The sequence below is a fragment of the Lipotes vexillifer genome, unplaced genomic scaffold (assembly GCF_000442215.2).
Source record: "Lipotes vexillifer unplaced genomic scaffold, Lipotes_vexillifer_v1.1 scaffold12, whole genome shotgun sequence".
NCBI lineage: Eukaryota > Metazoa > Chordata > Mammalia > Artiodactyla > Lipotidae > Lipotes > Lipotes vexillifer.
In genome coordinates, this window is record NW_006796716.1 from 4488111 (window position 1) to 4499568 (window position 11458).

At 60.9% G+C, this 11458-nt stretch overlaps 4 protein-coding genes across 4 annotated transcripts in view; 2 read left to right on the top strand and 2 right to left on the bottom strand.

Annotated features, from left to right (window-relative positions):
• Positions 1-876, top strand: part of LRCH4 (leucine rich repeats and calponin homology domain containing 4) — a gene marked incomplete at its 5' end in the record, with an annotated part of 12969 nt that extends 12093 nt beyond the window's left edge. Inside the window, one exon of the mRNA XM_007468898.1 lies at positions 490-876. Coding sequence (XP_007468960.1) covers positions 490-594 — 105 coding nt within the window. The remainder of the gene's footprint in view (positions 1-489) is intronic.
• A 383-nt stretch (positions 877-1259) lies between these two features.
• Positions 1260-2705, top strand: SAP25 (Sin3A associated protein 25). The gene is made up of 6 exons (XM_007468899.1): positions 1260-1405; positions 1544-1716; positions 1807-1913; positions 2009-2156; positions 2232-2329; positions 2412-2705. The coding sequence occupies exons 1-6, from the start codon at positions 1260-1262 to the stop codon at positions 2703-2705; spliced, it is 966 nt and encodes a 321-aa protein (XP_007468961.1).
• Positions 2706-3663: 958 nt separating this feature from the next.
• On the bottom strand, positions 3664-5520 carry LOC103088788 (insulin receptor substrate 1-like). The gene is given in 2 exon segments (XM_082931448.1): positions 3664-4848; positions 5029-5520. Coding segments are annotated over 2 exon segments (1677 nt in total).
• Positions 5521-10650: 5130 nt separating this feature from the next.
• Positions 10651-11458, bottom strand: part of AGFG2 (ArfGAP with FG repeats 2) — a 21098-nt gene continuing 20290 nt past the window's right edge. The window contains exons 11-12 of the mRNA XM_007468852.1: positions 11038-11155; positions 10651-10710 (exon numbers count right to left, since the gene is read on the bottom strand). Of these exons, the coding sequence (XP_007468914.1) occupies positions 10651-10710; positions 11038-11155 (178 nt within the window). The remainder of the gene's footprint in view (positions 10711-11037; positions 11156-11458) is intronic.

Here is an 11458-nt window from a genome sequence, read left to right on the forward strand (position 1 = left end):
CCCCCCCCCAGCTGCTATAGGGGGCTAAATTATCTATATTTTGTAGAGAGAACTCTATATTTGTAGGGGATGCAGGGGCCCAGGCTGGGTCTCTGTCTCTTGTATAAATTGTACAGACCGTGGCTGCCTGTGTGTGTGTGTGTGTGTGTGTGTGTGTGTGTGTTTGCGTCTGCTCCTGCTGTGCGGGGGGCCCATCCCTGGCCGTGTCTCCTGGGCTCTATGTGCCAGCTTGCCTACTCCAGCATTTTCCTTTGGAAATGGCAGGTCTGTCCTTCCCTCTGAGCCTTGGCCCCCTGTGTCATCTCCCTTGTTATCCTCTGGCAGCTTCCTTGCATCTCATTTGTCCCCAAGCCACGTCCAGGGTGCCCTTGACCCTTGCCTGCTACATTCTGTCAGCTTCCTTTGCCCAGGCTCCTTTAGGGTGTCTCCCACCCTACAGCTGAGAGGAGGAGGTGACAAGGGGAACTTAACTTGGGCCCCTCCCCGTAGGAGTCCCTGTGCCAGCCCCACCACATCCTGGAAGAGGAGGGGGCCCCGGGAAGGGGCCTCCCCTACATCGCTGCTGTCATCCATGCACTGCTGGAACGGCCTTAGGGGTTGAGGTCGGGGTGCAGGGGCCCGACCCGGCGGGAACCCCAGGAACAGAGAAGACAGCCACACCTGGGCTCTGCTCTCTAGCGAGGACTGGTGAGGGCGGCCTCGGGCCTGGCCCTGTGCCTCGGGCACCTGTCTGCCCGGGAGCTTGGAAGCAGGCTGGCCCAGCAAGGCGCGAGGCCGCCTCTGGGCGTGGTCGAGGGTCTGGGATGGAAGCCTGGGGGCTGGGTGTCGTGTCACATGCAATAAACGGAAGCCAGAAGCCCTCTAGGTTGCCCCTCAGCTTGTGTGTGTGTGTGTGTGTGTGTGTGTGTGTGCGCGAGCGCGCGTGCGCGTGTGTGCTTGTGTCTGCGAACGAGAGCGGTGCGTGCCGGAGACGGTGTAGCCTCCACGTCTGGGCGCCGCAGTTCCCTCTGGCCGTTTTCACCCTTCCGTGCGGCCCCGCCGTCCGCGCCGCCAGGGGGCGCTCGCGGGATCCCGGCGGGACCGTGCGCCACGTGGCCCGGAAACGCGCTGGACGCCTGCGCCGCGAAGCCCTGCGAGGTGGGCCGCAAGCTGGGCGCGCAGGGCAGCGCGTGCCGCTGAGGGAGGCTGCGCCCGAGTGGGAGCCGGGAGGTGCCAGGCGGGCGGCGCGGGGCCCTGACCTGCCCTCCCGTGGACGCGGCATGTTGCCCTGGACCCCCCGGCGGTGGGGCGCGGGCGAGGAGCAGGCGCCCGAGGAACAAGGCCCCTCGGCGGGCAGCGACCCCGGCCAGGCCTGGGACTCCGGAGAGGAAGCCCTGCGGGAGCCAAGAACAACTCCACAGGACAGGTGAGGGGCTCTGCCAGAGGCACTTGGGCGAAACCCGACGGGGGCCCACAGTGTGAGAAGATCTTAGTTATCCCTAGTAGCGAAGAAAGGGTATGATCAGTCTCCCCGCACCGGGCACCCTTGGCCCGGCCTTGGAAGTATTCAGACTTGGAACAGGGAGGTGATTGTGGGAGGCTGTGACCGAAGCATCTCAGTACCGCCCCCTCCCAGCCCTCAGCCCTGGTCCCGAAGGCCTTCCTGGACCCGGAAAGAGCAGCTGCTGCCTCGGCCGCCCCCAGGCCTGGCTGCCGAGCGGTCACCGGGAACGCCAGGTAGGTACAGGGTCCTGCCATCTTTATCCCCAAGACCCTTTTACCGACTCCTGAGCCTATTTTAATCTCTTCAAGTCCTCCCCCGCCCAGTTCCCCTCTCCCCCCAGATGACCTGGGAGGTGGCCCCGTCAAGGATGACCCTGCTGGCACCATGGGACCCCAACTGTGAAGCTAAACCGGGACCTCGGCTGGTGTGGGTGAGTTGGGGGTACCTGTGGCACCAGCCTCGGGTGGGGCAGGGATGCCTTGGGAGGAGGCTGAAGCTCCAGGAATCTTTCCCGTCCCTCCACAGGGGCTCAGCTGTGAGTCAGGCACCTCCTTCTCAGGCCGGACCTTGCGCCATCCCTCATTCTGCCCTCTGTACGAGGCAGCCTCAGGCAGAGGCCTCAGGCCCAGTCTAGCAAGACGTCAGAGTGGAGAGCAGGCGCCCAGGGATGCAGGTACGGCCCTTGGTCCCCTCAGGCTCCCGGAGAACCAGTGTAGCGCTTGCCACCCTAGCAGCTTCTCCCCCGCAGGGTTCCCGGTGATGTGCTGTGAAGATGTTTTTCTTTCTGACCATCTGCTGCCCTGTGGGCAGCGTGTTCCCCTGTACCCGTCTCAGGCCCGACAGCAGGTGAGCGCTCTTCCTGCCCTGGCCTCACCCCAGCCTTCACGCAGGGCTCGGGAGGAGACACTTGCCTCTCCTCTCTCCTCAGGTGATGGGCTCTCTGAAGCTGCTGCTCCCACCCCCAGTCATGTCCCCCAGGGTCCTCCCTGCTCCATCTTCTGGCTGCTCCACCGCCTGGCTCAGTGGGCCTGAGCTGATCGCCCTCACTGGCCTCCTGCAGATGAGCCAGGGGGAGCCAAGACCCAGCTCCCTGGGGGCTCCCATGCCCCCTGCTGGCCCCCCAGACCCTGCCTCTGACCACCCAGGTGCCAGTGGTGGCCAGAGCTGTTCTCACTGCATGGACCCATCTCTCCCACGGGCCCCAGACAGCCAAGGTCCATAGCCCCTCTGGGGGAGAGTGGGCCCTTACTTCCCCAGGCAGGTTCTGTTGACAATAAACAGTGTTGGTTTGCATACAGGCTCCTTGTGGCAGAGAGCAGAGTGGGGCGAGGAGGCAGGGATGGGGTGTCTTCTAACACCACGGCTTTGGTTGCTCTCCCCTCAGATTCTTGTTACTCATTCCCCCTACAGTTGGGCAGGGGAATCCATGGACCTAAGACTTTTCCAGGCTCACCCAGCAGGGAAACTTTAATGGGGGTGGGGTGCACAGTATAGACTCCTAGACTAGATTAAGTATATTAGAAGCAAGGACTCCATCGGTTCTGCCAGGCCCGCGGAAAGAGAATTGTGTGAGCACATAGCTGGTGTTGGGAGAGGCAAAGTAGGGGGTAGGGGGTGTCATCAATTTGGGAGGACACTAGTGTAAGATACCTGTTGCTCTCATCCTTCTTGCTCTGGGGTCCCAGGAGTTCAGCCAGACACCAGGCAAGCACAGCAGGTGTGTGTGTGGGGCGGAGGGGTAGATCTCTGTCTTCGCGGTCGTCGTCATTGGAGGCAGGGTGCAGGGCCAAGGCTGACTTGAGACTCTGGAGCGATGCTGCAGGAACTCTGTGGGGAAACAGAGGGTCAGGGCTTTGGCTGAGAAGGTCGAGAAATTTGTAGGGGTTTTGTTTTAAGGGGGGAAGTGTTCTAGAATTTTCTCCCTTAAAAGAATCCAACTTCTTGGAGAACCTCCTCCCGAAGACTTCCCACGCGCCACAGTTGGAACGGGCAGAGCCCTTAGGCAGCCCGTCCTAAGGAGCAGCTCAGCGCTTCTGCTGGTCACACGTCCTAGGGGACATCTGGGCTGTAGAGCCTCTCCATCGGGCGGAAGGGTATCGTGGGGTTCAGCGGGGTGGGCAGGAAGGCACTCTTAACTTTGCCCTTTTTTCTTCCTCCACTCCCGTCTGTCCATCCATCAGCTATACCCAGGGACCACGGGGGGTCTCCTCACCGGGGCCTGCCCAAGGTTCTGGAACTCGATGTGTGCGTATCTGTGTGGGCGGTGCCTGGCCCCGGGGGGCGTCGCCTCGCACCTCCAGGGGAGGGACCAGGTCCAGGTCTATGTAGTTGAGGCCGCCGTCAGGGGGCTCGGGGATGTCAGTGCCCATTCCTATGTAGTCGGTGGCCGCGTACTCAATGCACACGTACTCCCCGGCTAATTCTGACGGCGGCTGCAAGCAGCGCTGAGCCCCTGCGGGTACCCAGTCGTCTCCCACGCCTAGATGAGGGCCTTGGAGCCCGGGTCCAGGTTCCCTGGCCCCAGGCCTGTAGGAAAGAGGCAGGAAGCTCAAGGAAAAGGACTGTGGTGCACAGAGGCTCATGGATACATATTCAGTGACTCCTCCATCCTAGAGCAGCTGGTGGGAAGCGGCTTTGGCTGAGGCAGGAAGGCCCGGGGTTGCCATCACCACGTAGCCACTGGCTTGGCCGCCCCCCATGGGCTCGTAGTCACTCCTGGCTCCCTTGGTTATGTAGACCCCTCCCAGCTCCAACCCCTCGGGGTGTGAGGCTGCTGCCCCCAGCCTGGCCAGGGTCTTGAGGGTTGATTGCTCGCTTCTCTCACTCAGGCGCCCCCGACGGTACAGGCCACTTGATTGGGCCGCAGAGGCTGGGGTCTCATAAGATTGGGGGACAGAGGGTGTGAAGGTGTTTGTCGGGGGCTTTCTTGGCAGTGGCTCAGTCCTGCCAACGGCACCACTGTCCCCCATTCGTTTCATGGCGGCCAGGACAGTCTCGTGAATGCTTTGGGCCACAATGGCGTCGGGCGCCTGTAGCCACAGCTCCCCGGGACCCGTGGGTGCCGAGCGGCCAAGCTCCAGGAAGAAGAAAGCGTCGGCATGGCCACAGCGGCGGCGCACGCTGAGCAGGGACAAGCGCAGGGCCGGTGGCGGAGATGGCCGGGAGGCCCTGGAGCTTCTGCCCCCGGGCTTCCTCAGCAGGCTCAGTACCCCGGAACCCAGGCACAGGCAGTAGTCGCCGCTGCCCAGGCCTCGTGCCCGCCCCAGCCCCTTCGGCCGCAGCGTCACGGGCCAGACGTCCTGAAACGGAGCGAGGATCCAGGCCCCGGGGTCCTCGTGGGAGTCGGGACCTGGAGAGACAATGGTCTGGTGACAGGGGCTCCCGGGCCAGCAGGCTGGAGTCACTGTGGCCCGGGGACTGAAAACGTGTAAACCCTTCACGTTTGGTCTTGATTTCGGAGACCTGGGGAAGGGACAGGCTATGGATAAACCAAATCCATGATCATCCGCCTCCCCCGCACCACCCCCCCCACCCCACCACGGGGCTCGGGCCTCACCGGCGCCGGCGGCGCGCGCCTGGAGCAGGGCGCTGTACCACGCCTGCTGCTCCGCCTCGCTGGCCGCCGCCACGCCCAGGCTGCGGTCGCGCGTGTAGAGGACGATCAGGTGTCGCTGACGCGCGTCCACGCGCTTACGGATGGTGCACGCGCCCTCCAGGCTCACGCTGAACTTGGGCGGCGCTCGGCCGGCGCGGAACTTCTCGCTCTTGTAACACTCGAGGCGCTGCGGGTAGGCGCGGAGCACAAAGAAGCGTTGGCGCTCGGACTTCTGCTTCCGCAGGTGGCCGCAGAGCCGCACGTCAGCCGGGCAGGCCCAGGGCCGCAGCGGACCCAGGGCCACGTCGGCCGACTCGAACTCCGGGGTCGTCGTGGGGCCTCCGGGCTTCATCCCGGACCCAAAGCAGTAAAGTGTCCGGAGCAGGGGCTGGGACGGCAGAGGTGGGGTAGACGTAGCGGTCCCCAGGGAGGGGGGCGGCATCCTGACAGGCGACCACCCGTCTTGATGCCCAGCGTCTTTCCCCCCACTCCCGACTTGAAGTTTGGGGCAGGGGGTCGGCACCGTGTGCCCCAGTGGCTGCCCGGTGGCCTGAGACACCCGAGGCTCCGACAGACTCAGGCTTGACCCCTGTGCCTCCCGTTGCCTCCTCTCCTGTCCTCTCCCCTCCCTCCCAGCGCGGATCGCGCCTTAGTCCCCACCCCCGCGAGGTTAACCCTTGCGCGCCGTGGAGCGGGACGCCGGGCGGTGGGAGTGGAGTGTGAGTGGGGAAATCCAGGAGAGGCGGCCTCCGCCTCACCCCACCCCGTGTCCTGGGACTGGGCTTTTGCAGGGGCGGGGGTGGGGTGGCGTCTCTACTGGTCTGAGCTGCCGGCCGGCCGAGAAAGCGGCGAGGTGAGGCGAGCGTGCGTGGAGCCACGTCTGTGGTGACCGCGCTGGTGGCGTCTGCAGTCCTGGAGGTGAGCGGGCCACCCTTACAGTGGCACCCCCTTCCGGCCTCCGCCACTCCCCACTCGGAATGGTGTCCCCTCTTCCCACCCAGGAGTGGCTCTGTTCTCTGCCTTCTCAAGTAATCCCAGGAGCCAGGGCTATGGAGCACTGGCCTATGCTGATCTTGGAGGAGCTGGAGGTTCAGTTTCTCTGTGGGGTTGGGGCCATAGGAGGTGTCTTGGGGTAAGTTAACTTCTGGATCAGTCCCTGTGCACAGACCATACCCACCAGGGTTCCAGTCAAGTGGCACTGAAGGAGAGCCAGTGGAGGAAGAGACCATCTCTCAGGGGCACTGCCCTCTTGCTGCACCATTGCCCTCAGCCCCTCCTCACCACCTCTGTTCAAAAATAACGCTGCCCAGGCCAGCTGAAGGCGCTGATCACAGAAGTGCAGACTCTCTGCACTGGCGGAGGTACCCTTTGCCCCTTGCATCCCGGGAGGCTTGAAATGGGGTTGGGATTCAGACATTTTTACACCCCACTTCTGATCCTTCCAAGGACCACTGACTCACGTTGGGGGTGATGGCATCGGTCAGTGCACACTCTGTGAGACAAACCGGTAGTTGACACACGGGTGGGGGCCTCAGAGGACCTTATGATTTCACTGTCATGGCAAGTAGGACACCTACAGTGGGGGAGCCGAGGGTTTGGGAGAGGGCAGCTGTGGCCCCTATTAAAGACGGTATTTGGGGAGGAGTGCCTTCAGGTGATTTAGGAGCTGTACCAGGAGTACTGAAGCAAGGCCACCTGGTTCTTTTTCTCCAGCTAGTCCAAGGGCCAGGAAAGCCTGAGTAGGAAGGGCTGGGCTTCCCACCCCGGCTCCTCCACTTCCCAGGTGTGGGAGGAAGGGGTTGGTCTATGAGCTGGAATACTGGAGAAGCCAACAGTGCGTGCAGTGTGCAAGAAGGCTCAGATTCTTGAACGCCCTTTAAGGGTCACGCTGAAAGTGTGAGGCAGGGCACCACCTGGCATCATGAGGATGGGCATCTGGCCAGCAGGCAGCAGTGCCCGGGTTCTGCTCCAGGTGCCCGCCCCCCCTGCCCCCCCCCAGGTCAGCCAAAGCCTCTCCAAGGTGCCAGAGAGGTGGCGGCAGCTCAGGTGGTGCACGCGGGCCAGCGGCAGCCTCCACCGTTGATGGGTGTTGGCCAGGGAGAGGCAGGTATGTGAGAGATCCTGAAGTGGACACCAGAAGTATATTCAAGGCCATAGCTTCCAGTGTGGCCTCAACATATGCGCCATGGAGAAGTGGCAGGGACACAAAAGACATCTGCAGGCCTTTCCTCTTCCTAGTTTTGGTGCTGCCTTGAGGAGCAGGGCACCCATGGGGGCCACGTATCTGCTGTGCTCCTGCCTGGAGCCTTACTCCTCAGGTTTGATTTGAAGCTACGCACAGGAGGGTCTCTTCATATCTGCTCCTTCCCGCTCCCCACCAACCAGTCCACCTTGGAGCACCCCAGTCCTTGTGAAATTACAGCCTCTGTCACAGAGACCAGCTCCAGACCGCCTTGTGTCATTGAACCCCTAAGTGCTGGGTCAAGATAAAGCAGGAAGCAGCAGGGATTGGAGCACCTGGGCCCTGGGCAAGCAAACGTGGTCCAGTGGGTTGGTAATCAATGCCAGGTGATTTAGCCTGCTGGGTACCAGGAAAAGCCTGGAGCCAAACGACTGACTTAATCAGTTGCCCTGGCAACACTGCCCTTGGCTCTACCCAGACAAGATTGATTTGAGCCTGTTGCCCTGGTAACTCGTGTTGCTCACCCGGGACAGGAAGTAACAGAACTTCAGCTCTGTTGGGTGAGAACACCTCCCCCAACCTGAGGGGGTCCACCTGTGCATCCCGTTGCCAGGTGCAGGGCAGCAGTGGGATGGGCTCTCCACATTCTAAGTGCCTATGGAAGCCTCTTGTTACCAAAGGGGAGCCCCCAGGAAGGAAGCTGGGGCACTAGGGCCAGGCTCTTCCCGTGTGCCCCTCTCTCCTCCGTCCAGGTTCTCACTCCTCTGGAGGGGTCTGCAGGGACAGCGCCAGCCCCTTCCTCCATCGGAGAGCTTGACAGAGGTCCTGGGCACTGGCTCCTGCTTCCTCACCCGCAGAGGCAGCCGCCGGTGACCTGCTGAAGGCTAGGGTCAAGCCAGAGGACTGTTGCCTGCAGAGCAGTGTCACAGTATTGGCCAGGGGGACATAAGCACTTGGTCAGAAGCCTGGTGGCAGACTGGGTGAGTCCTTCCAGCCCCATGGTGTGGGTCGAGACTTGTAACCACCAGGCAGGGCCTGCACGGAGGCCCTGGGCGATGGGGCAGGGAGCACAGCCCAGTCATTCAGACATTTCCTGAGGCCAGGGATTCTTCCATCTTTGCTGCCTGCCTGGAGAGAGGATGCCGGGTGGAGGCAGCACCAGGCTGTTCCACACCGAGACAGGCAGCTGCAGTCCCAGTCTCGGCCTACGCCCTGCGAACTCTTGATTTTTCTGCCCTGGAGTTGGACGCTGACCCGTTTTAACTTCTCTGACTGGTCATCCTGCCCTGGCCAGTGAGCTGGTGGGGGTCCATGTCGGACAGAGTGACTGAGAAGCGTGGAGGGGGGACTGCAGGGAGGTCCTGCGCCCAGGCACTGAGCAGTTGAGGAGATCCCTGGGAAACAGCGGCAGTGTGACTCAAACAGTAAGAAGCTGCTGGTCCTTTAAATCTCACCTCCAAACCTCAGTGTTTTTGGTTAGGAAAGGAGGCGCCAGGGAGCTGGAGAAAAAGAAGCCTCCTCCTCCCCCTCCTTCTCCACCACAAGATTCCAGTTTCCCTCCCGTCCCTGGCTCTGAGCAGAGAATGGGGAAGACACAGATAATCAAGGGTGACAGAGAATACCCAGGGAAAAAAAAAGATGGTCCACCCTGGGAGCGCCACCAGGAGATGGAAGGAAAGCAGAGGCTGGAGAACGGGAACCACAGACACAAGACAGGATGGGGACTGAGCCCTGGGAAGGTGGGGAGGCCATGCCTGGCTGGGCAAAGAACAGCAGCTGAAGGTATTTACAGGAAAAATCCTCAAAGTAAATCAGTGATAAGACTGTCCCGGCCTCTCCTTGCTGTCAGGTTAAAGGTCATTGGGTGGAAAGACTCAGAGAAATCCCAAGAAGGGACGACTGAAGGGGCCAGAGTTGCCAGGCAGCCTTAGGAAAGGGAGAGGCGCTCACAGCGGGGCCTCTCCTCCCCCAGGTGAGGTGTCTAACTAACCCAAGCCGGCTGTCTTGTTACCACACACACAGCCTAGACACTGTTGACACAACATCCCCAGGTGGCAAGGGTCTGGGGAGGGGCTGAGGAGGCAGCTGACCTGGGAGAGCTGGACTTTGACTAGGCCCTGCCCAACCCCCACGCCGGGTCCTCCTCTGCACCCCCTACCCCACTCCCTCCACTGCTAAAACTGGGCTCCAGTTCAGACAGGGACTGGCTCTGTCCTTGGCGAACAGCAGCATGGGCCCCGACCCAAGCAGTCACGTTGACTGACATGAGGCCCCTCAAGCTGGCCCAAAGCAAGACCACGAGAGCCATTTTTTTTCTTTCAAATGCAGTTCTTTTCCAACACTGCCTGCAACAGCTTTGGTGCAGAGATCTGGGGCCACGGGGAGGAGCGGGGGAGGCACAAGGGAAAAAGAAAGGGAAAGAAAAGCCAATTGCACAAAGCCTTTCTCTGGAAAAGCCCAGGCTTGGGGTCGTCGAGAAGTGTGCCTCCTTCCCCACCATCCCCTGGAGCACCGGCTTTGCGAGGCACAGATAGGGATTCATCCCATTCCCCATGTGAAAGAGCTGTCTGGGAGAGGAAGAATGGCTGCATCTGGATACGTGTGTGTATGCATATATATAGATATATATATATATAATAGGCTATATTAGAAAATTCTCTATGTATAAATATAAAACACTGGTATCCAAACATGACACCACAGCTAACTAAAGTGCTTGACGGAAGTTGGGCATGTATAAGTATGTAGGTAAAACTATTCATCCTGAGGGAGCTGGGGAAGCAAAAACATGGAGAAAGGGGTGCTGTCCCAAGCCAGGGCACCAAGGGCACTCTGGCTCCCCAGGACCTCCACGTCCTGTCTGATCACCATCCCACGTCAACACCATGCACGCCTCATCCCCACCACCGCCCTGCTTTCCCCACTGTGCTTCCTCCCACGAGGAGAACAGTGTTAGACAGCTGGGCACTGGGGAGTTGTTCCCACAAGGAGCACAGCTCAGCCTGTGCCCCCAGCTTCCTCTGCCCACAGGGTTCGGAGTGAAGGGAGTGCTGGGGGCAGGAGAGGAGGACTCTTGTCATCATAATTAGTAATTTGAAAAATAAAACACCAAGGCTCCTCTAGGCCAGGCTCTGCCAGCCCGCCTCCCAGGCCCCCTGCCTGGGTCGGGGATGGAGGAGGAAGGAGGAAGCCTCAGGGTGGCTGACCCGGGAAGCTGCCTTTTTATCTGCAAGCCCCAAGCAAAGCATTAGCACCTCCACCATCCCCAGACCCCTACCCTGCGAAACAAGACCCATCTGGTCTCAGACCCGCAAAACTGCCACAGGCAAAGTGGTCATCGGAGCTCCAGGGAGTAGAGGGGCCCCAGAGAGCAGCCCCCCGGACACAGTGCTACAAGAATGGGTTGGTGTTTGGAGGGTTGCAGGCAAACGGGCTTGATGAGGATCCGGTCTGGAAAGAAACAATCACCACAAATTGTTAGATTAGGGAGGAAAAGCTGGAGGCCACAGAAGAAATGCAGCTCAGGATTCCTTTCTCCCTCAAAATTACTGTGCTGAGGGAGAGGGAAAATAAGGGAGCTAGGAGGCAAGCGGAGGGGTTGGGAGCGCAGAGGCTCCTTAACTAGCCCACTCATCCCTGGCTGGGCCAAGGCAGTTTCACGAGGAAGGGCCGTGGTTCCGCCCCACATTGCCCTCTTCTCCTGGAAGGAGTCTGTCCCAACCCCCAGAGTGAAAAGCCACACCCACACCAGGCCCGGGCCCTGCACTGGCCACTCACCATGAAGGGGTTGGTGGAGATCCCAGCTGGCTGGCTCAGTGGCCTCTGCCCCAGCTTGGCAGATCCCTGGTCTCCGAAGGAAGAGCCTGGCAGGAAGAGCAAAAACTCAGCTGACGGGAACCCTGCCCCTCGGGGCTGGTGCTGCCTAGCTCACCAGCCTCCCTGCAGGGCAGGCCGAGTTACATCCCAAGGTGGGCAGCCAGCGGGGGCCTCCCCAAAGCCGGGAAGAAACCTGTGGAACAGTCAGAGGACACAGGCAGGTCTGCTGCTTCCCTGGTCTCCCCCTGCTGGTCCAAAAGGGAACTAGCTCAGATGTCTGGCTCCCTAATACATATTTCTAATATTCACACACACACACACACACACACACACACACACACACACACACACACACACACACACACACACACACACACACACA